At 31.3% G+C, this 24,586-nt stretch overlaps 1 protein-coding gene across 1 annotated transcript in view; it reads left to right on the forward strand.

Annotated features, from left to right (window-relative positions):
* The window catches only part of ROBO2 (roundabout guidance receptor 2), a 636,650-nt gene that overhangs the window by 57,990 nt on the left and 554,074 nt on the right, over positions 1 to 24,586 (forward strand). Inside the window, exon 2 of the mRNA XM_051990556.1 lies at positions 21,385 to 21,711. Within this exon, the coding sequence (XP_051846516.1) occupies positions 21,385 to 21,711 (327 nt within the window). The remainder of the gene's footprint in view (positions 1 to 21,384; positions 21,712 to 24,586) is intronic.

A 24,586-nucleotide genomic window follows, 5' to 3' on the forward strand; every position in this document is an offset into this window, starting at 1 on the left:
ACATTCACTTCTGAAAAATTTCCAAATTTTTTCTTACTCCCTCCCTTCCCCCACCCTTTCTCCTAGATGGCAAGTAATTCAATATATGTGTTAAACATGTGCAATTCTTCTATTCATATATCTACAATTATCATGTTTCACAAGAAAAATCAGATGAAAAAGGGAAAAATGAGACAGAAAACAAAATTCAAACAAACAAAAAAGTGAAAATATGTTGAGATTTATACTCAGTCCACAGTCCTCTCTGTGGGTATAGCTGGCTCTCTCCATCACAAGACCACTGGTACTAGCCTGGATCACCTCACTGTTGAAAAGAAACACATCCCTCAGAACTGATCATCATGCAATCTTGTTACTGTGTACAATGTTCTCTTAGTTCTACTGACTTCACTTAGAATGAGTTCATGTAAGGCTCTCCAGGTCTTTCTGAAATCATCCTGCTGATCATTTCTTATAGAAAAATAATATTCCATAACATTCATATACCATAACTTATTCAGCAATTCTTCAACTGATGAATATCCATTCAGTTTACAGTTCCTTGCCATTACATAAATGGCTGCTACTAAGATTTTTGCATATGTGGATACTTTTCCATTTTTAATGATCTCTTTGAAATATAGTTCTAGTAAAGACACTGCTAGATCAAAGGGTTTTTACAGTTTGGTAGCCCTTTGGTCATATTTCCATATTGTTCTACAGAATGTTTGGATCAGTTCACAACTCCACCACCAATGTCTCATCATTATCATTTCCTTCCTATCATTCATCATTATTTTTTCCTGATATCTTAGTCAGTTTGAGAAGTATGTAGTAGTACCTCTGAGTTATTTTAATTTACATTTCTCTGATCAATAGTGACAGAGCATTTTTTCAAATAACTAGAAATGGTTTTAATTTCTTCATCTGAAAATTGTCTGTTCGTATCCTTGGACTATTTATCAATTGGAGAATGGCTTGTAACATATTTTTTTTCCACCATGGTGTTCTCACCATATACCTCAAAACAATTATACTAAACCTTGGCTATGAAATTTTATCAGAAGAATTCAGGCTGCATGTTCTGAAATCATCTTAAGAAGATATGCTGGCAATACCTGTTGAGATGAGACCTTATGATTCTTTAAAATATATAATTTTTTGAACATAATTTGCTTTACAACTTTTTTTTTAACAAACAGAATAAAAGTAATGCTGGTAAAATTTGACATTCATCTGGTTATTTATGTCATTGTCATGCAATCTATTGAATGTCCTTAAAAATAAAAGGAAACATTATATTTCTTCTAGCCACTATAATAATTTCATGTCCAAGATATTAACCAATTAAACTTTGGTAGATATAAAAAGAGAATAAAATCTTTGTTTGTTATTAACTATGAAGAAGGAGGGGAGGAAGTATTTGTAAGTGAAAGATGCAGGGAACCTTACCTCATTTCAATGAAAATTTTATTTTGACATAACCTTTAATTATATAATATGATTTTCTAAAAAGTTAAGCAATGATGATTTAAATCTTCATGATATGTAGAGGTATACTATCTAATAAAACTGCATGGCTTGATGCTTCTGGAGTTGATATATCCTATAATTGAAATTTCCTATTAATTTGAGCCAGAACCAATATGTCCAGACTAAATCTCTACTTTACATTAGTGTCCAATTAATTTAAAGGATAATGAAAGCTAAAAATTTCTTCAACATTTATTAGATATTTAGAAAAAAGATGTTTTCCATAATATTTCTATTATATGTTTTTTCTTTCCTTCCTTCCTTCCTTCTTTCCTTCCTTTCTTCCTTCCTTTTTTCCTTCCTTCCTTCCTTCCTTCCTTCCTTCCTTCCTCCCTCCCTTCCTTCCTTTCTTCCTTCTTTCTTTCCTCCTCTTCCTTCTTTTTCTCCTCCTTCTTTTATCCTTTTCTTTAGGAATAGTTAATATCACAACAATATTTTGCATTCTTTTAGACAATTGTAGATATGGGTATGATTGGAATTATTTCTTAAGGATGCTTACCTTTAAATTTAAATTATATTAAATTTACATTTAATTTAAATTCATTTCTTTAATTCATTTTAAGGTTAAGTGAATCCATTTGAGAAAGTTTAAGAGAGTTTTATCAAAGATTAAATATCATTCTTTGCTTCCTTGTAGGTTTTCTTTTAGTGTGACTTTGTACATTGTTTTTTTTTTTTTTCTTTTCCCTCTCTCCCACTACCCAAGAAGGCTATGAATTAAGCATATATTATATATTTATATATATGTATACATAAATATCTATTAAGATACACATATGTATACATGTATTTTCATCACATATTTAAGACTGTACTATACTTATTTACCTGTTTCTCTGAAAATGGATCTTTCATCTTCTTTAATAAGTCCAAATCTTTCCATGTTTTTTAAAATCAACCAGCCCATCATTTTCTATACCAGAGCAATATGATATCGAATCATATTCTATTTGAGAAATTGACTGTGAAGACCCTCCCCCCACCTCCATTTTCTGCACTCCTCTTGGCTGCAGTTTTATTTTTGCAAGAAAAATTCATTTAAAATAATCAAAATTATCCATTTTATATTCCAACAATTCCAACCTTATAATATAGTTTAATGTCTAGTACTACTAAATCTGCTTTCTTCTCCGCCCCCCCACCCCGTTTCTTTAAAGTTCCTGAACTTTTGTTTTTCTAGTTGAACTTTGTTACTATTTTTTCTAACTCAATAAGATAATTTCCTGGTAATTGAATTAGATTAATCATGTAAAATTATTATTTTGTTATTATATTGGCTTTGCCTACCCATTAGCAATAAATATATTTTTCCCTTAAGGTTTTGATTCTCTATTTCAAATTGGTTAACTTTTTTTTTTTTTATAATTTTCTTGATTTTCTTGTTTTTTCCCCCCATCTATGATCTTATTCCTGTGGTCCCTCTGGTGGCTTTAGGCTATAGGTATCCTTTCTTCCCTGGAACTGAAACCAGGCACTCTCCTCTTTTGCAAGGCTCCACAGTCAGCTACTTCCCTGCAGCCTCATTTTCTACTGCATTTTTTCTCCCTAACAGTAGCAGTCCAGCCTAAGATATATCTGGTCAGCAAAACTGTGCTTGGTGTTCCTAGACAATGAAAGGTCCTACAGTCTTCTGCTCAATCTTCCAACTCTTACACTGCACTGAGATGACAATTTTTAAGATTAAGGATACCTCCAAACCCCAGCTGGCAGAGGTGGTTGTTGTGCTTGTTGATTCCACAGAATTGATCTTGGGGTATTTAAATTCACTCAAGTCTAACTTCTGTCTCTGGAGGTTAGTTATTTTATAGGGTCTTTTTAGGTTGTACTTCTCTTTTCTGATTTTTGTTTTTTTCTGCTACTCTACATTCCGTCTGAGACAATATTCTCTCTTTTTTTTTTTCTGTGGAGGATATTTGGAGAGTTGAAAGTTTTCTTATCTACACCATCTTCCCAGAATTCTTTCTGGCTAATTGCTTTCTCAATGCTAAACTATTCTTGTATCCATGCTATGAATCTCTATTAGTGGTAGCGCATATATATACATATTCCCCCCTCCAGGCTATCTTAAAAAATTAAGTTTTATTATAAATAACATTAAACTTAAATTCAAACAATTATAATTTATTTTATATATTAATTCATCTTAACATATGAATTGTTATGATAGTATTTCATTCCTTAAAGATTCTTCCTTCTCAGTTATTTTTGCTCATATGTCTATAATTAAGGTGTGTTGCTTCCTCCTCTCCTCTTCCATGATTTGATTGTTTTGTTTTAGTATTTTATAAAAGTGTTTCTAGATTTATATCAATTTTTATTCTTCTTAATTCTAGTGTAATATTCCACTACAATAATGTGTTTTTGGTTACTTCTAGATATGTGTGATTGCATTTATTATGGATATGAAAATTATATTTTTAAGAATGAAATTGAATCGAGTATGGTTATTTCTTAAAAGTTTTATAAGTTTTCAATTTCACTTTAATCCAATCTCTTTGCTAAGAATTGATTTAAAAATGCATCAGTCAATATTCAATAATGAAAATGACGGCACCAGCTCTGAAGTCAGGAGGACCTGAATTCAAATTTGGCTTCAGACATCCTGGGCGAGTCATTTAATCCCAATTGCTTCAGCAAAAAAGAAAGGAAGAAAGAGAAGAAGAAAGAAAAAAAAGAAAGAAAAGAAAAAATAAAGAAAGAAAGGAAGGAAGGAAGGAAGCAAGGAAAGAAGAAAAAGAAGGGAAATGATAATGATTTTTTATGTTTTATTTCTCTCTTGTTTCAGAACCAGAATTATATTTATCTTTTTTTAAAAGAGAACTTTGATAAAATAACTTTTTTTTTTGTCAATTAATCAGAATAATTTAATGGATAAATATTAATTCTTTGTATCCATTTGGTCAAATTTACTTGCAAATCTTCCTGGATCAAAATCTTTTCTCCTCACCCCTATTAGTAGTTGATTTATAGTTTACTTAATATTTTTCTTAAAATTTGGTTAAGAGTTATATTTTTTGTTTTCCTGATTTAAGAATTTATGCTTTTACATGTAAGCATCCATTGCCTTTAAATTCTTTATTCTGCTTTCATGTAATTATGTGTATTTGTGTATCACATATATTATGCATATATATGCATATATTTCTGTTAATTACCTTTATTTCATCCATTATAATTTTATGTGATGAATTTTATGAGATTTTAAAGGTAGTTAACTTATTTATATGCAAATTCTATTTTAAAAATGTTGGTTCAACATTTATATATTCAATTCTTTATTCTTTTACTTTCAATATTTTTCTAAAACCATTGCATCTCCAACAATCTGACATCTATAATACAAATAAGTGAGACAAAGCCAAATTTCAACAGATTAGTTGAAATAATTGAAACTAACAATATAAATATAAATATAAAACCTCCTCAGTTATTAATATAAGAATTTCAGATTGAAAAAGCTCCGAGGACTTGCCTTACATCCAACAAATTGGCAATAATGACAAAAATATTTAATAGTTAATATTGGAGGGGTTGTGGGAAGGCAGACACATTGATATTGCTAGAGCTATTAATCTGTCTTATCTTTTTGAAAGCAATTTGCAAGTATACAAGAATTAATTCTCTTACCCTATGATCACATTCTTCGGCATATATCTTCAATACACACACACATACATAAGCAAATACAAACACACACACACACACACACACCCCAAAAGTGCAAAACAGCAATTTTTGGTAGCAAAAGACTGGTTTCTAAGTATGAATGCACTGGTTATGTAAAGGCTAAACAGATTATGGCTTATTAATTAATGGAATATTACTGTTTTATAAGAAACAACAACTATGAAAAATCTGATAAAAACATGAGAAGCTTATGTGAAATGATACCTATTCATGAAAGAAAAGTTGGAGAACAAATTTACACACTAACTACAATAATGTAAAGAAAACAGCACTAAATGACAGCTAATAAACATATTACAATCTTGGTCTTAGAAGTCAGCTGATAAACCACTACCTTTTCATTGCAAGAGATGCTTAGGGCAATAAGTGCAAAATGTTATGAAACCTGTCTTAGGAGGTCACTAATTTTTTTAGTTTCATTTAGCAACTTTATCTTGTTTTTCAGTGAAATTCTAGGAGGAGAAAATTATAGAAAAAAATGAATATTGTAAAAAATAACGAATTTGTTTAAAATTTAGCAAAGTCACAGTCACATAATTTGAAAGTTTTAAGGCACCTCAGTGGGAATATAGTCCATCTTATAGATGAAGAACTTCCTAGTATAACATATGTAATAAATTGTCATATGGTTTATACTTGAAGTCTTCCAAAAGAACCCAAACTCCTTTGTGAAGCAAAGCAGTCATTTTTAGATTGTTAAAAAGTTGGGTTTATTTTATTTTATTTTTTTGTTTCATCATGCTAAAATTGTTCTGTGCTATTTCCACTCACTGCTACTGGTTCTGTTTTCTGGCAACAAACAGAATTGTTCTTTGTTCTTTTTAAAATAATAATAATAATAATGATAATAATAATAATAGCTTTTTATTTTTCAAAATACATGCAAACATATTTTCAACATTCATCTTTGCAAAACTTTGTGTTCCAAATTCTTCACCCTCCCTCTCCAACTCCCCCCTTTCCTAGATAGCAAGTAAGCCTATATAGGTTAAACGTATGCAAATCCTCTAAATAAATTTCCTCATTTATCATGGTATTCAAGAAAAATCAAATCAAATCAAAAGGAGGAAAATGAGAAATAATAAACAAACAACAGCAGAAAGGTGAAAATACTATACTTTGATCTACCTGCATCCTCTACAATCTTATTTGGGTCTTTCCATTGCAAGTCTATTGGAATTAATTTGAATCACCTCGTTGTTGAAAACAGTGAAGTGATGGACTTCATAATGTAATCTTGTTGCTGTGGTTCTACTCATTTCACTTAGCATCCGTTCATATAACTCTTTCCAGACTTTTCTGAAACCAGTCTGCTTATCATTACTTATAGAGCAGTAACATCCCATTATATTCATAAACCATAACTTACTCACTAATTCCTCAACTAATGGGTATTTAGCCAATTTCCACTTCCTTGCTACTACAAGAAAGGGCTGCTACAAACATTTTTACACATGTGGGTTCTTTTCTTTTTTTAATAATAATTTTTTATTTTTAAAATATATCCAAAGATAGTTTTCAACATTCACACTTGCAAATTCTTGTGTTCCAGATTTTTCTCCCTCCTTTCCCTCTGCCCCCTTCCCTAAATAACAAGCAATCCAAAAAATGTTAAACATGTCCAATTCTTCTATACACATTTCCACATTAATTGTGCAACACAAGAAAAATGAGATCAAAAAGGGAAAAAATGAGAAAGAAAACAAAAAGCAAGCAAACAACAACATAAAAAGGTGACAATACTATGTTGTGATCCACATTTAGATCCCATATTCCTCTTTCAGGATGCAGATGGCTCTTTTCAACACAAGTCTATTAGAGTTGGCCTGAATAAAGTCATTGTTGAAAAGCCCATCAGAGTTGATCATTGCATAATCTTGTTGCTGTGTACAATGTTCTCTTGGTTCTACTCACTTCACTTAGCATGAGTTCATGTAAGTCTCTCCAGGTCTTTCTGAAATCGTACTGCTGATTGTTTCTTATAGAACAATAATATTCTATAACATTCATATACCACAACTTATCCTGATTATAAATTGCTGTAATCTCTTTGCTAATATTTTATTTAAGATCTTTGTGTTAATTTTTATTGGGACATTGGTCTAAACTTTCTCTTTTTTTGGTCCTTCTTGGTTTAGGTATTAGTAACATATCTGTGTCATAAAAATAATTTGGTACTCCTTCCCCTGTTTTCCCAAATAATTTTTATAATGTAATTAATTCACTTGTAAATCCATCTGACCCTGGAGATTTTTTTTAAGGAGCTTATTAATAGGTTGTTTATTTTCTGTTTCTAAAATGGGACTATTTAAGTAATTTATTTCCTCTTCTGTTAAGCTGGGTATATATTTTTTCGTGAGTATTCACCATTTCAATTAGATTATTAGATATATTGTCAAACAATTGGACAAATAGCTTCTTATAATTCCTTTAATTTCCTCTTCATTGGTGGTAACTTCACCCTTTTCATTTTATTGCTTATTTGTTTTTCTTCTTTCCTTTTTAAAATCAAATTAACCAAAGGTCTACCTATTTTGTTGCTATTTTCATTAAGCCAACTCTTAGTTTTCTTTATTAGTTAAATAGTTTTCTTCCAATTTTATTAACATCTCCTTTGATTTTCAGAATTTCAAATTTCGCTATATAGAGTTGTTTAATATGTTCTTTTTATAGCTTTTTTAGTTGCATACCTAATTCATTGATGTTGCTTTCTCAAACTATGGTTTGTAGTTTCAGTCATTCATTCTTTAGGATTAGATTATTTAGTTTCAAATTAATTTTAGGTCTATTTTCCTACATCCTTTTATTACATATAATTTTTATTGTATCATGATCTAAAAAGAATGCATTCACTATTTCTGCTTTCTGCATTTGCTTCTGAGGGTTTTATGTCCTAACGCATTGTCATTTTTGGGGTACATACCATATACTATTGAGAAAAAAAACATATTCTTTTCTGTCCTCATTCAGTTATCTCCAAAGCACTATCATACTTAACTTTTCTAAAATTCTATTCACCCTTTTAAATTCTTTCTTGTTTACTTTATGATTAGATTTATCTAGTTCCCATAGAAGGAGATTGAGATCCCCCACTAATATAGTTTTGCTGTCTATTTCTTCCTTTTTTCCTCTTTTTAAAATTATTTTTTCTAGTTATATATGTATATTAACTTTTTAAGACATGTTTCTTTATGAGTCATGTTGGTTAAGAAATATCAGAACAAAAGGAAAAAACCACGAGAGAAAAATAATCAGAAAAAAAGTGAAAAAGTATATTTTTTTCTGTCCCTATTCACTTTTCTCCAGAAACGATCATATCTAATTTTTCTAGGGTTTTATTAATTTTATTAATTTCTTTCTTGTTTATTTTGGGGTTAAATTTGTCTAAGTCTGAGAGGGAAAGGTTGAGATCCTCCATCAATTTAGTATTGCTCTCTATTTCTTCCTGTAACTGGCTTAATAACTTCTTAAGAAATTGGATATCATATCACTTCGTGCATATGAATTTAGTATTGTTGCTTCTTCATTGTTTATGGTACCTTTTAATAAGATTCAATTTCCTTCTTTATCTCTTTTAATTAAATTCATTTTTACTTTTGCTTTTCTGAGATCAGAATTGCTACCCCTGTTTTTTTTTTTTTTTTTGCTTCAGCAGAAGCATAAAAATTTTTACTCCAGCCTTTTACCTTCTGTATGTATCTCTCTGTTTCAAATATGTTTCTTGTAAATAACATATTCTAGGATTTTGTTTTTTAATCTACTCTGCTATTCATTTGCATTTTATGGGAGAGTATTCACAGTTATGATTACCAACTCTGTATTTCCTTAAATCCTATTTTTCCTCTCTATATACTTTTGTTCTCTTTCCACCCAGTCCCTCCTTAGTAGTCCTCTACCTTCCCTAACTTCTATCATCCCTCCTCTTTTGTCCTAGTGTTTCTGTCCTCCCTTATATTCAGCCCCTCCCTTTTCTTTCCCCTTTCTCCTCCTACTTTTTTATAGGATAAGATAAATTTCTACACTCAACTGAATGTTTAAATTATTCCATATTCTTTGATCTAAAATTTATGAGATGAAGCTTCAGATAATGTTCATCCCCCTTCCTTCTTTTCCTCAACTGAAATAGGTCTTTTGTGCTTCTTTCAATGATATATTTTATTCCATTTTAACTCCCCTTTTCTTTACTCTAAGTACAATCTTCTGTCCACCCCTAATTTCTTGTTTATATCATCATATTAAAGTCAACTTTTACCTACACTCTCTAAGTATACCATTGACAAAGATACAATTCTGAAGCATTAGAAATATAATTTTCTCCTATAGGGATGTACACATTTAAATCTTTAATAAACAGTTTTCTTCTCTTTTTATCTTCTTATTCTTCCTTTGAGTTTTTTACCTGAAGATCAAATTTTCTATCCAGCGTTGTTCTTTTCATCAGAAATGATTGAAAATCCCTATTTCCTTGAATGCTCAGCTTTCCCCTGAAAAAAAAAATGCTCAGTTTTGCTGGGTAGTTGATTTTTGTTATAATCCAAGCTCCTTTGATTTCCATAATATCATATTCCAGGCCCTTCAATTCTTTAATATGTAAACTGCTAGATTGTGGGTCATCACTGCTCATAGCTCTTTAATATTTAATTTGTTTCTTTCTAGCTGCTTGCAATATTTTCTTCTTGATATGATAATTCTGGAATTTAGCTATAATATTGCATGGAGTTTTCATTTTGGGGTCTCTTTCAGGAGATGATTGATGTGATTCTTTCAATGACTATTTTACCTTCTGTTTCTAGGATATCAGGGCAATTTTCCTTGATGATTTCTTGAAAGAGCTTGTCCAGGTTTTTATTTCCCCAATCGAGGTGTTCTGGTAGTGCAATGATTCTTTGATTGTTTCTCCTGGATCAATTTTTCAGATCAGTTGTTTTTCCAATGAGGTATTTTACATTTTCTTTTCTTTTTTTCATTTTTTTTTGGGGGGGGTGTTGTTTGATTCTTGATGTCAATGAGGCATTCACTTCCATTTGTCTAATTCTATTTTTAGTAAATTATTTTCTTCAATTAGCTTTTTAAAAATCTCCTTTGACATTTGAGCAATTGTACTTTTAATGGAGTTGTTTTGTTCATTGGATTTTTTTTTTTTTCATTTCATCATTTGGTATTTTCTGTGGAGTTTTTAAATTCTACTTTTCATGGAGGTTTTTTTTTTCTGTATAGGTTTTTTTTCATTTCACTAAATGCATTTTAAGGACTTATTTTCTTTAGTCAATTTTTATGTTTCTTTTCCCAAACTCTTCTGCAAAGCTCATTTCTTTTTTTCCTCATATTTGTTCTGTCTGTTAAGATTCTTTTTAAACTCTTCCAAGATAGTCTTTTGAGCATGAGACTCTCTTATATCACATTTGAGGTTTTATATGGAGGCATTTGTTTTTGTAATTCTATTCTGGGCTTGTGTTCTGATCTTCCCTGTCTCCATCATAACTCTCTTTGGTCAGAGCTTCTTTTGACTTTTTTGCTCATTTTTAAAGTTGTGGTCTGTTCCTAGGGCACAGAGGAGATTGTCCCTAGCTTGCTCTACAGAGTTACAGGGACTTATCATTGCCTGTACTGGGTCTGGTGATGGTGTGGGCTTGCCCACTGCCTTGGGTGGGCTTGGCCAAGTCTTACCGATTATGCTGGAGTTCAGGGAAAAACTATTTTCCTTCTGTAGTTTCATTGGAGATCTCATAACTAGTCTGCTTATTCACTGGCTTTCTGAACCAGAATAGAGAAGCCAGTGTTACTGTGTTTTGGCTAAGAACCTCCCACTATATTCCCTGCATGGGGCCTCTTTACCATGGGCCTGTGAGTGCTGGATCTGTACTGGGTCACTCTGCACCCAGTTGAGATGGACCTTTTCTGAAGTCCTTTCAAGGTATCTAATGCCAGAAATTTATTACACTCCAAATATTTGTGGGTTCTTTCACTCCAAAATCTGTTCAGAGACTTGATAAGTATTGATTCTCAGGGAAGCCAGGAAGAATTCAGTCAAAGTTCTGTCTACTTTTTGCCATATTAGCTCTGTCCCACAAACAGAATTTTTCTAATTCTTTCTCTACAGGATAGTCCTTTTAGATATGGAACAAAAGTATCATAGCCCTTCAGAGTGTACTTTTCTCCATGGTAAAACCCATGAATCTGAAAACTGGATACAATACCCTAATTGAGATCTTCCAAAGAAAGATCATCATCCTGTTTTTGGAAGCGATGTCCCAAGATTGCTTTGGATTTTGAGCTTCCATGTTTCAATGTGGACTCATATTAAGCTTTAAATCCATTAATACTCACATATTGGTTTTTAGAACAAATGCTTTTTATCCATGCCTCCTACATCTCAAATTTGTGAAACAGAGCTTTTTTTGTCTCTAGATATCATCAATAACATCTTCTCTCCCCCCCCCAAGAATATGTTTAATTTGGGCCATAGTCCAATTACTCAAAGTCAGTGAAGTGTTCTCTTTCCTCTTTATTTATCTTGAGTGTCAGCTTGTTAATCATTTTCATTTTCATTTTATCATTTTCTGTATAAAGCTCATTCTCCTTTGTAGAGAAAACAAGCAAATTAAGAATTGAACCCTGCCTTCTCTCTTTTGCAATTTTATTTTCTTTGATACTATTCTTTTAAAATCCCAATATAAATTTAAAAAGATATTATTATTGTCCTTAATATCCTTTATCAACCTCATCTCACTTTGAGCTTGAGAAATTCTGAAAATATTGTTACTTGGCCATGCCATCTTCTGCTTTTATTCAACATCTCTTCCATTTTTTTCTTCATTTCTCTTTTAAATTTAAATAGGTTGCTGAATTCTCTGTAAATCCAAATTCATCTCTTTAGACAAAACAATTTATACTCCTTATTGAGATTATGTCTCTCAGCTTCATTATAATTTCATTCTTGATAACTTTACTTGTTGGTTCATCTACCTTTTGAAGGATTGAATTATCCCTTAGGCAAATCAAGAATTTATTTGGTTTTCTGATTTTGGCAGAGAGAGAATACCTCAGTAGATGTCTGGATAATTGCAATAATACAATATTCTGCCTTTGTATCATTCTTCCAAGTTGGTTTCCCCAATCCTCAATTATTTCTTCTTTTATTGGCCAGATAGTATGTTCCAACTTATAATAATCAGTTCTATTTCTCTCTCCTTAATGCCTTTATCCAAAGCTCTCCATTATGTTTTCCCATTTCCTAAATTTCCACACATACACACATCTCTCTACTTGCATATATAGATACATAACATTCATATATATATATGAATAACAGCCCCTAAAGTAATTTCATTTAAGTCATTTTAGAAGGACCTTACATCTATTTCCTGGCCAAACGTTATGTCTTGAATCCAAGAAGTCTGATACAGGTAGCAAATAAACGATGAAAAGAAAAAAAAATCATAGAACAAAAATGGCAGAAAGAAAATAGAACAATAAGACTCCCCACAATATCCTCATCCCACCAAAAATGACTGAATATGGGAAAATAAAAATCCGGCTTAACCTTCTCCTCTTTCCCAATCCTTTGAAAGGACCAAGTCCTGAGTCTAAATGATCATCTGATTCTATACCCTGTAGTGGGTTATGCTAAACCTTTGCAGTTCAACGTGAATCTTGATATAAAGTACGTATAAAGAGGAGAAACAGAAATCCTGGGCCATAGCAGAGATGATGTTATTTCCAGTCATCTATCCTCTAATACCTTGGTATCACCACTCTGGTCCACAAGCCAGAACCTCTTCTTACCTCCTTTGGAATTCCATAAGAGTTAGAAATAACAAAATATTTACATCATTAGAGGGCTCAGAGGGACTGCCCCCACTTTTGTGGGACTAGTTAAACAATCTTATTTTCCCCTTCTTACCAGAAAGTAAACCACTTCCTAGATACAATACATACTTTATATACATCATTCATACTTTATTCCTCCTAGCCCTCCCTGGGGAGTAATTGTACAATAGCCACCATGTGCTTTACTGGAAGCAATTAGTTGAATAGAAATTAGAAGTGGCCAATTAGTTCTGTATTACATTAAGCACTAGTCTACTTTGGGCCTATCTTTTGCCTCTGCCTATACTACTGTCTATTCTGTTGCCCCTGGGATGCTATTCCCACCAGAAACTGTCTCTGTATGACAGCTATCGCTACTCTTGTTGATCACATCTCTCCCTTTGAGCTGCTCCTCACATACACACATACCAAAAAAAGCCTTGCTGCCCACTCTGCTAAGGTTACCTACTACCATCAGAGATGGGATGCTTTCATGACTTGGACATGAGCTCTGATACAGTATTTTGGGACAGAATATTTTATAGGCCTACGTGCAATTTCTTGTTCATTGCTTTGGCTTGATTGTCTTTCTTGGCTGGTGTGATATCCAGCACATTTACATTGGTCTTTTTTTACTGAATGGTCGTATTCTTGCTGAATGAATTCTTACTGAATTTTCATGATTCTGGTATAACTCTTTAATCTTCGAGAATGAGAGTGTGTGATATTTTTTAGAAAACAACTGTCATCTCTTAAGGAGATAACCAAATGTACTACCAGAATCATGAAGGTCATTCCTGATTCATCTTCCTCAGCACTACCTGTTCTCTACTTCAAGATCATTCTGTTTGAATTTGGCAGGTTGAATCCAAATAAGATAAGTTGTAAGATAAAAGTTGGATGGGAACTTTGGGCATGGTTATAATTCTGCCTACAAACATAACCAAATGTATTTCCAGGATAGGCCTGAAAAGCTGAAGACCATGCTGCAAAGCTAGAAACTTTTCTTCTTTTTTTTGAAGTGAGGCTTCCTGTTTACTTTAAATCAGAAATAACTTTCCTTCTCATTGGTTCTCTATTAAAAAAATTGGAAACATGCTAGGTTTTTTTTGCTTTTATTTTATTTTGGAAAACTAATCTTAATTCATTTGAAGAGAAAATAAATTACCATGTGGAGTTGTTGAAACTGTTTTTAAGCATTTTTTCCTGTGTTTCTGATTTTAATGTATTTTCAGTAGAAAGGAGAAAACTGGCAATGCTTTGTATTAAGGTATAATGACTGTCTTGTAAATTTCTTTAGGCTGTTTTAAAATAGCAGTGGATATTGCCTTAGAATGCTTTAGTAGTATTCATTAAGCTAAAGTTGATTTGAGATGAAATAAATGCTTTATATTCCAAATGTTGATGTTCTTGCCTTATCCTAAATTACATCCCAAAACTTCAAATGAGTTTAGATAGAAACAATTTTCTTTTCATCTCTTTTCTTCTTCCCAAAGTAGGGGAAGTGTATTGAAACTCAGTCATTACAAAAAAATTGAGAATTGAAAAGATATGTACAAAACTTCATTTGTTTCATCCTAAATTAAGCATAGTTCCATTGATCAAAATGGACATAGTCCTTGTGGTCATACTGAATGAACTACATTCATTTAAGCTTAGAATACTTTGAGGCAACTACAATCTACCAGAATAACAAATAGAACTATTTTTGGAGCCTTTGAAATGTAATATAAATGCATATTAGTCTGACAAAACTTAATTTATCTTCGTAATCTTAGTATCTTAGTAAGACAGATGTAAGAATGACCCATGTAAAGTAAGGAAAAATAGTGCTATTTGAGCATTATTAAAGAATAGTTGTAGGTTTTTAAAATTAAAGTCACTGTTTTACGCAAAGCATTATATTCTACTACATAATATATATTTTTTCATATCACATAAGGCTTGACTTTTTGGACTTTGGGAATGAAAACTGTAGCTTATTTCATAAGTGTAAGAGAAATCAAAAACAACTTTGTAAAGAGAGGTTGGTGTTAAGCAGACATTGCCTTCTTTATTTGGTCAAACAGGCTGCCCTGTAAAACCATACATACTTCCTTCTCTGCCTTTTAGAATCTATAGTTTCCTTCAAAACCCAGCTCTGAAACTCCTTCAACATAAAGTCTTTCCTAATCTCCTCTCCAATCCCAACCCTCATTTGCTACTGCTTCTCTGCCCAAAATTAAATTGTGTTTATTTTGTAACACTCATATGTATACATGTTTCCCTTGATAGACTATAAACTTCTTAGAAGGAGAAGCCGTTTAATTTTTGACTTTGTATGCTTGGGATCTGAAAAAATGCCTAGGACCTCTGGATGATTTATTACATGTATTCCCATCTCTAGCAAGTCCCTCTTTTCCTCAGGACTCAATTACACAGTCATTAGGGAAACATAGCCTCTAATGAGAACATGGCTTGGCTTCCTTTGATTATAACTTCACCCTGACATTCTGAAGATGTTTTACTTTTAGGTTAAGTTTGGACTCAAATCTAGAATTCTCAAAAAAGGGAGGGAGTACTCAGCATTCAAAAGGAATTGATTGTAGCAGGACTTCTTAAACTTAACTTAAACTAAGTTCACTTAAGCTTAAACTAAACTTAAACTTAAAAAAAAACCAACAACAACTACTTTTTGCCTGAGAAATTTTTATGTTACCCAGGGCATATGGATATATAAAAAGGTAGGCAAATCAAACACTTTCTGATAAGAAATCATAATTTCATGACCCTCACATTCACTTACAAGACCTCATATGGGTCACAACTCACAGTTTAAGAAGCTGGTAGCTAAGGTGACTTATTTCCTGTCCATAAAAGAAATGTTAGAATATAAAAAAAGTCCATCACATATTTATTGATAGCAGCAATGCTAAACTTATATTTGTCTGAAGGTTACTACTTAAAACCATTTAAAAACAAAACTCATTTTGTGATAATTCTTATTATTTTACATTTTATGCTATTCTATACTATCTGAGATCCTAGTAAATTTCTTCTGGTAAAAAAGACCACACTTGGTTCAACTCTCTAGGTGGTTATCTTTCTAAGAGTATAACGCAGGGTACGCCTCCTTTTCCTGTTGAATAGCAGTTCTGAATAAAAGGAATCTAGCCATTCAGGACTTTGGGACTTCCTAAATTCATGGGATCTTCTCTAAATCTGAAATAAAGACATTTGTTTACTTAAGATTAGGAAGGAACAAACACAAATGCATAAAATGTGTCCATGGAACCAAATGCTAGTTGCTTCATTAAGTCTCTCTGGGCAAGGTTGCCATAATTTTTGGGGTTTGGGGAATGACTATCCCTAATCTTTTTTATCTCAACAATAGATGATGCTGCCTGACAAGTCCAAGAAAAATAGATCCAGCCAGAAGCTCTCTATCCTTTAAAATGACCATTATCCCAGTTCTCACTGCTACTGTCAAAGGATGAAGAAGAAACAAAACAGTATCGAAACAAAGTGCTAAATCCTTTCAGCTCTAGGTCACTATATAACTAGAAACAGTAAGGAAATTGGTTGTCTCCAGAAGGTCCAAGAACTGAATACCATGTTTTGAAATCTCCAGAAGTTTTTAGGGGAACTCTGGGCACATGTTCCCTGAAATGACCACTACATGCCAATTTAGTTTTTGTTAGAGATACTTAATATATATTTTTTTGAAAAATTGACTTAATCTTAAATAATTCAAGTACAAAGGACAAAATATATAAATCTATATATATATAGCTACTTCTTTATAAACCCATAAAATCCTATTTTGAAATGATTTAATTTTAGGATAATTAGTAAAGCATAGTTAAAAATGACTGTCAGAATATCTTAGTTCTACTCTTGGCTATGTGACTGGGAACTTAATTCACTTGGTTTATCTATAGAACTCATTATGTTAAGTCACATTATTTCTAATATCTTTTGTGGATATAAAATGTTAATCTATAGTTAACAATGGAAGAGTTTTAAAGAACAAAAGTTTTAATTGCTCTTAGTCATTACAATATTAAAATTGTAATTCTCAATATAAATATGATATAATAGAAAAAACATGAACTTTGTCACATATTCTGAGTTTAAATCTTGACTCCATCACTTACAAACTAACTGATTTTGGACAAATGACTTAACCTCTTTCAACCTCAGTCTCTGAAACACTGAAGAGTAAAGTCCAATGGCATGGTAACTTTTATATTTGTTTGGTCTTGAATTCCTTTTCTCCTCAAATATGAGCAGATAATTACATTTTTCTTAAAGTAAAAGCAATTTCATCATTTAAAGTGCTAAAAGCTTTCTCATTTTACAATGAAATTTGAATTAAACATTCTTGTTTATAATGCCTTTTTAAAAATCTGGTATTTTAGGTAGATTGTTTTTCTAAAACACTTCTAAACAATATCCTTCTCCATAATTTGAATTATTAATTTCAGATAGTTCTAACATATAATTTAGATTTATGTCATAAGAATAAATCACAGAATTATTTTGGTACACTGTTATATATACATGTTGCTTTCCATCATTAGAATATAAGCAGGCATAAACTGATTACTGTCTTATGCTTGATGAATTAAATTTGAAGTTACATTTGCACTTATAGGAATCAATTTTGTATTTCAAAATCTAAGCATTAATGTTAACATTTTAAAAATATACATTATAGGGCAACTAGGTAGCACAGTGGATAGAGCACAGCCCTGAAATCAGGAGGACCTAGTTCAAATCTGGCCTCAGACACTTAATACTTCCTTGCCGTGTGACTCTGGACAAGTCACTTAACCCAATTGCCTCAGCAAAAAGCAAAAATAAAAGATAAAAATAAATAAACATTATATTATTTGGAACTATTAGGAACATATTTCTTGATAAAAAGATAGTTGGTATGATTTATTTACTCTATTAATTACACATATATACATATTCATGTATACATACATATATACATATAAGATAATTGGAATTAAATTCCTTTCCCAGGGCCAGTCAACTACTAAGTAGTTAATTTGAACTCCTAATTTGAGCCTTCTGACTCCAGAGGTAGTGCTCTATCCATTGTATCACTTAGCTGCCCCATTTATTTTCTTAATTTGCAACTATTAATTACATATTCTGTGATAGACATATAATAATTCATTGATGTTTTTGTAAATAACCCTACTTGGTTATTAGATGATATTATTTATGGTGATTTTAAAAGAACTCCACAAATACAAACACTGCTCATGTTTTGTGCATAACTTTTTTTAAGGAGGAAAAGTGATATTGATCCATGATGACAGCATTTCTATGTTAGTTGATAAATTAATTCAGCATGGACTTTTTATTCTTTAATTTTAGCTTTAGAATAGAAAAAGGTGAAGAGGAGTTACTAAACACAGTTATAGAATCACCATATCTCTATTTATCTAGTAGCACTAACAAACTCAGATAGAAATGGATCCCTTGGCATATTGATTTGGAAAACCAAAAATTAACATTAATCATGTTGTACTTTATTTTTATTTATTTTGTTAATTTCCCTAAAATATTTTAATCTGCTTAGGAACACACTAAATTTTGTAGGCTTCTAGAGATCTGAGAATTTGATATCTCTGATACAGAATTTTGTCAAACCACATTCATATTTCTGTAGGTTTTTAAAAAGTATTTCCTCTTCTTTCCATATTCCTGAAGTTAGTATAGTTCACTGCTAAATATAAACTATTGGAGATTTAGAATCTTCCCATTTAGGATGTAAATCATTAAGTTAATTGTTTCACTCTTGCATATGCATTTGTAGTATTTAGCATAATATCTAATGCACAGAAAATGCTTGTTCATTGATCCAGATTTTTAAAAAGATCATACTGCTTATTGTGACATATACAGAGAATTATATATTGAACTGTTTACATTCTTATATAGGAAAACATTTAATGTTTTACTTCTGCAACCACCGCCAATCAATCTTCTTGTAAACCTGAGTCCTTCTTCCATCATCTTTCTCTCCCACTTTTCTATAGGGTAAGATAGATTTTTCTATACAAATGTATGTATGCTATTCCCTCTGTGCCAATTCCTATGAAAATAAGGTTCAAGTGCTACTCCCTATCTTACCTTATCTTTCCTTCCAGTGTAAAAGCTCCTTCACTTCTCTTTTATATGAGATAATTTATCCCATTTAATTTATTTCTTTCCTCTTCTCCCAGTGCATTCCTCTTTCATACCCATCAAATAATTAATTAATCATTTTAAACATCATCCCATCATATTCAACTTATACCATTTTATATGTCTATGCACTTCCTATTTGTCTTAATAATGATAAGGTTCTAAGGAATTATAAATATCATCTTCCTGTGTAAGAATGTAAGCAGTTTAATCTTATTAAATCCATTATTATATCTCTTTCCTATTTATCTTTTTATGCTTCTTTTCTTGAATTTACAAATCAAGTTTTCTATCCAACTCTGATCTTTTCATCAGGAATGCTTGAAAGTACTCTGTTTCATTGAATATTACATTCTGGGATATCCTATTTCAAGGGCTCTGATCCTTTTATGTAGAAGCTGCTAAATCTTATATTATTGACTGTGACCCTATGATATTTGAATTGTTTCTTTTTTAAATAACCTGGGAGCTCTGGATTTCGGCTTTAATATTCCTGGGAATTGTCATTTTGGGATTTTTTTCAGGAGAGAAAATTAGTATATCACTTTTTGGATCTAAGATTACAGGGCTATTTTTCTGAATAATTTCTTGGAATATAATGCCTAGGCTTCTTTTTTTTCATCACAGCTTCCAGATTTTTAAAACGTCTCCTCAATCTATTTTACAGGTCAGTTGTTTTTCTACTACCTGGGCCATAAGTGCAATAGATGGAGACAAAGAGAAATAGGACAGAGACAGAGACACAAATATAGAAAGAGAGAGGAAAAAGAAAGAGGAGGAAGAGGAAGTGGAGAGGAGAGGGAAGCAGGCATATTGGCTTAATGGTACATTGAGTAGTGTGCTAGAAGAGAGGAAGATGTGCGTGTTCAAAATTTGGCCTCTGACACATACTGCCTTTGAATTCATATGATAATTTAACCTTGGGCATCTTCTCTTAAGGATATAGATAATTAATCGGATATAGATGATTTGGCCTTTCTTTAATGGAAGAAGTCCAGGACTAAGGAAGAATCAGCATTTTAGATCTATTATGGGAAATAGAAGAATAAAATGAATTGCTCCAGGCTATTTATGTTAGTTATCATGATATACATGACATCAGTAGCCTGAGTCCCATATCTCTAAGATTGCTTAATTTAAATTGGTTAAACCTAGTACAGTAATCTCCATTTTTGATTATACAGAACACATTCAAAAATCTCATTTCAACCGATATTCTTTAAGTATAATATGTATATTAAAAGCTGTAAGAGATGCAAAAATAAGAGAATTCATTGTTTGTAATTTCATGCATCATCATATGTATGCCTAAATAACTTATATAAAATAAAACATAATAAGTACATAACAACAACAATAACTAACTAAATTCTGAAAAGCAGGAAAAGTTATTATCCTAATTGGGGGGATCAAGGAAATCTTTATGTGAGTTAGGCAATTAAGCTAGGCTATAAATTATACAGGAAATTTAAAGGTGTGAAAACTAGGGTGAACAGAGGTAGGAAAATATTAGGATTTATGTAAAGTAAATGAATAAGAATGAATGGGAAATAGAGTTGAAAATAATAAGGTGAGAGTTTGTAAAGAATCTTCTGTGGCAAGTCTATTTGGTAAATAATGAGTATACACTTAAGTGTTTTAAGCAGACCAGTGACATGAATCTTTCTCTACTTGAGGAAGATTAACATGGCTTGGGTTGAGTTGTGAATTTATTAATTTACAAGTACCAAAAATGTGTATAAGAAGAATTAGGCCCTATGTATCTTATATTATCTAAGTGGACAATAGATACTACAGAAATAGAGAGGAGAGGCTTTATGCCTCCTATGCAGACAAGATACCCTACCTGAAAGTTCTTTGAGGCAGTTCCCAGGTAAGAAATATCAAGGAGATGAAAAATAGATGTATATCTGGAACATTTATATGTAGCTTTATCAATAACAATAGGCAATTACATTGAAGAAGTAAAGTAAGTTTTGAATTAGATCAGTTATTTGAGATGTATGTCCTTTCATCTATTTTTCTGTAAGCCAAATTTTATATCCATATTAAGTGAGTTTATTGAGAGAATTAATAAATGAACAAAAGGATTAGATTCAATACATTATAATTATGGAAGAGAAACAGAACAATGACAAAAATAAAAAGGTAAAAATGTAAGATTTTTTTCTCACTATTTTGTATTTTTAGGATCACGTCTTCGACAGGAAGATTTTTCTCCCAGGATTGTTGAGCATCCTTCAGATGTTATTGTTTCTAAAGGAGAACCAACAACTTTGAACTGCAAAGCTGAGGGCAGGCCGACTCCTACTATAGAGTGGTATAAAGATGGTGAGAGGGTGGAAACTGACAAAGATGATCCCCGATCCCACCGCATGCTGCTGCCTAGCGGATCTTTATTTTTTTTGCGTATTGTCCATGGACGTAGAAGCAAGCCTGATGAAGGAAGCTATGTCTGTGTGGCAAGGAACTATCTTGGTGAGGCAATGAGTCACAATGCATCTCTGGAAGTGGCATGTAAGTAAAAGCAATTTCATGTGTTTATTTCTTTAGTAAACTTTTACTCAGCCATTTAAAAAATCACTACATCATATGATTTTAATTTTTAATTACCCTTACCTTTTTCACAGAAATCTTTTCAAAACAATCACTAGTGTTATAAAAATATATACCTGTGTTAAAGAGTAAATTGTACTAATGACAGTAACATTCAAAATATAATTTATTCTAAAGGAAAATATATGGTTGAGGATATTCCAAATGGGATGTGTGAAAATGCAAAGCTTTTAACGCTGTTCAAAATACTATTGTGTTAACTATACATACTTAAGTGGTGAACTGGAGTTTTTTTTTTTCCCCTCTAGTACTTATCTGAATAAAGATCTTAATATAGACTTTACTCTCTGGAACAGAATCTCCCTTTCAAACTTAGGCTGAAAATTAAAATGAATCCTTGAACATTAGCAAAAGCTAAAACTGTTCTTACACAAGGATCTCCCAAAATTGACTTGAATATATAATTTAGACAAATCTTTTAACTTTGGTTTTATTTATATAAAATCTGAGGTAGATTGCAACCTCTACCTGCATTCTTATACTTTAAAATTTTAAAAATCTATTTCTTTCTAAAAATGCTCCAAAAATAATTTATGACACTGAGGCTTATCTCTGGTTGTTTTCATATTTGAGGGATACTTGTATGTGAATAGGCTGTGCAGGATTTATTCCTTACTATATGACTTGGCTAAATAATACTGATGCTTTTCGTACTTTAGTTCTTATATGCAAGTGATGTTGGCAATATCCAAGAATGTACCTTTTTATCACCCATGGATAATCTCTAATTTTTAATCTTTAGTATTCAAAATGTTCTGTAATCTGCAATCATACTATATTATTGAAATAATATCAATGTTAATGATAATTTTGGTAATAGTGAACCTTTTGAAATCAATAAAAAGTATTTTGAGGACTTGAAATCATATTCTAATTTTTCTCTTATCCTATTTTTAGTCATTTGAACTATAAAAACAATTGATGCTCTTTTGATAAAATAGACCCCTTCCAACATATATCAAGACAAACCCTTTTGCAATATACAGCTTTTCTGAAAACAGTTAAGCAAACTTCCTTAAATCTAAAGGAATAACTATATTCTGCAAAAGTGGAATAGTTTTCTCATTTCTTAATAAGTAAAATTATAATTTTATTTAATAGAAACACATATTCAGTTATCTACTAGAGAGCTTTTGTGATATTATTCACTGTCACTGTTTTATTTACATTTTTTAATCACTAATACTAGTGCCAAATCTTTAAGTATATATATTATAGCAATACAATAATAATAATAATATAATTTTAAGACTTGAAAGAATATCAAATAACATATTACTATATTATGTATTTCAGGGAAATAATTTGTATTGATAGAAGAATATTCCTCTTTAGTGAGTTCCCTCTACCAAGGAAATCACGTGTTTAGTCTTTTCCATTTTTCTTTTGGAAGCATTTGTACAATTATCATTGTATTGCTAGAATAGCAGTCATTCACTGTACAATATTGTTGTTTCTGTGTACAATATTCTTAGATTCTGTTCACTTCATTTTGCATCAATTCATATAAATTTTCTAGCTTTTTCTGAAATCATACTGAAAAGTTTATATTCTTAAGAATATGCATTTCTTGGAAAATGATATTTTTCATTGACTTCTTAGTATAAATAATCTAATGGCATAAATTTTTGTGTTTTTATTTTAAAGAAGGCATTGGAAGCTGTCCTCTAAATCTTTAAAGTGTTTGTAGATACAATTGAATTGTTTGTATTATTATTCTCTTGATCCTTTAATTTTATATCAAGATGAGCCCAGCTCATTTTCTAATCATACATCTTTTATAGGATATTATTTAATCTATTTCTCATAAACCAGTCATCACTGGTAGTAATCTGTTAGGTTTATCATTTTCCTTTGGGTTTCCTATACTTGCGTAGATCCCTTTTGTTATTTTTTTAAGATACTTTAAACAAGAATAGAAAGGGATAAGAAAGATGGAGTCATTACTTACATCAATGAGAATATATATCCACTGATTTCTATTTAGTGATATGGAAAATGATAAAAGATGGAAGATAATTAGTCCTATATCAAGAGGATTGGGACCTAAGATAATTATGTTTTCTATGTCTTTTTTTCTTTTTTATTAAAAAAATAATAATAGCTTTTTATTTTAAAAATACAAAGTTAGTTTTCAACATTCACCCTTGCAAAACCTTGTTTTCCAAATTTTTTCTCCCTCTCTTCCCTTACCCCTTTCTTTAGAAAACAAGTTATCCAATATATGTTAAACATAGTCAGTTCTTCTATACACAATTCCACATTTATCATACTGCACAAGAAAAATCAGATCAAAAAGGAAAAAAATTTAAAAAAAAAACAAGCAAATAACAAAAAAGGTGAAAATACTATGTTGTGATCCACATTTAGTCCTCTCAGTCCTCACAATCCTTTTTCTGGATGCAGATGACTCTCTCCATCACAAGTCTATTGGGATTGACCTGAATCACCTGATTGTTGAAGAGCCACGTCCATCGTAGTTGATCATCACATTATCTTGTTATTGCTGTATACAATGTTTTCACTTCACTTAGCATCAGCTCATGTTAAGTCTTTCCAGACTTTTCAGAAAGGTCTTTCTGAAATCATGTTGCTGATTATTTCTTACAGAACAATAATATTCCATAACATTCATATACCATAAATTATTCAGCTATTCTCCAACTGATGGGCGTCTATTTAGTTTACAATTTCTTGCCACAACAAAAAAGGCTGCTAAAAACATTTTTGCGCATGTGTATCCCTTTCTCTTTTAAATTATGTCTTTGGGATACAG

The sequence above is a fragment of the Antechinus flavipes genome, chromosome 3, assembly GCF_016432865.1.
Source record: "Antechinus flavipes isolate AdamAnt ecotype Samford, QLD, Australia chromosome 3, AdamAnt_v2, whole genome shotgun sequence".
NCBI classification, from domain to species: Eukaryota; Metazoa; Chordata; class Mammalia; order Dasyuromorphia; family Dasyuridae; genus Antechinus; species Antechinus flavipes.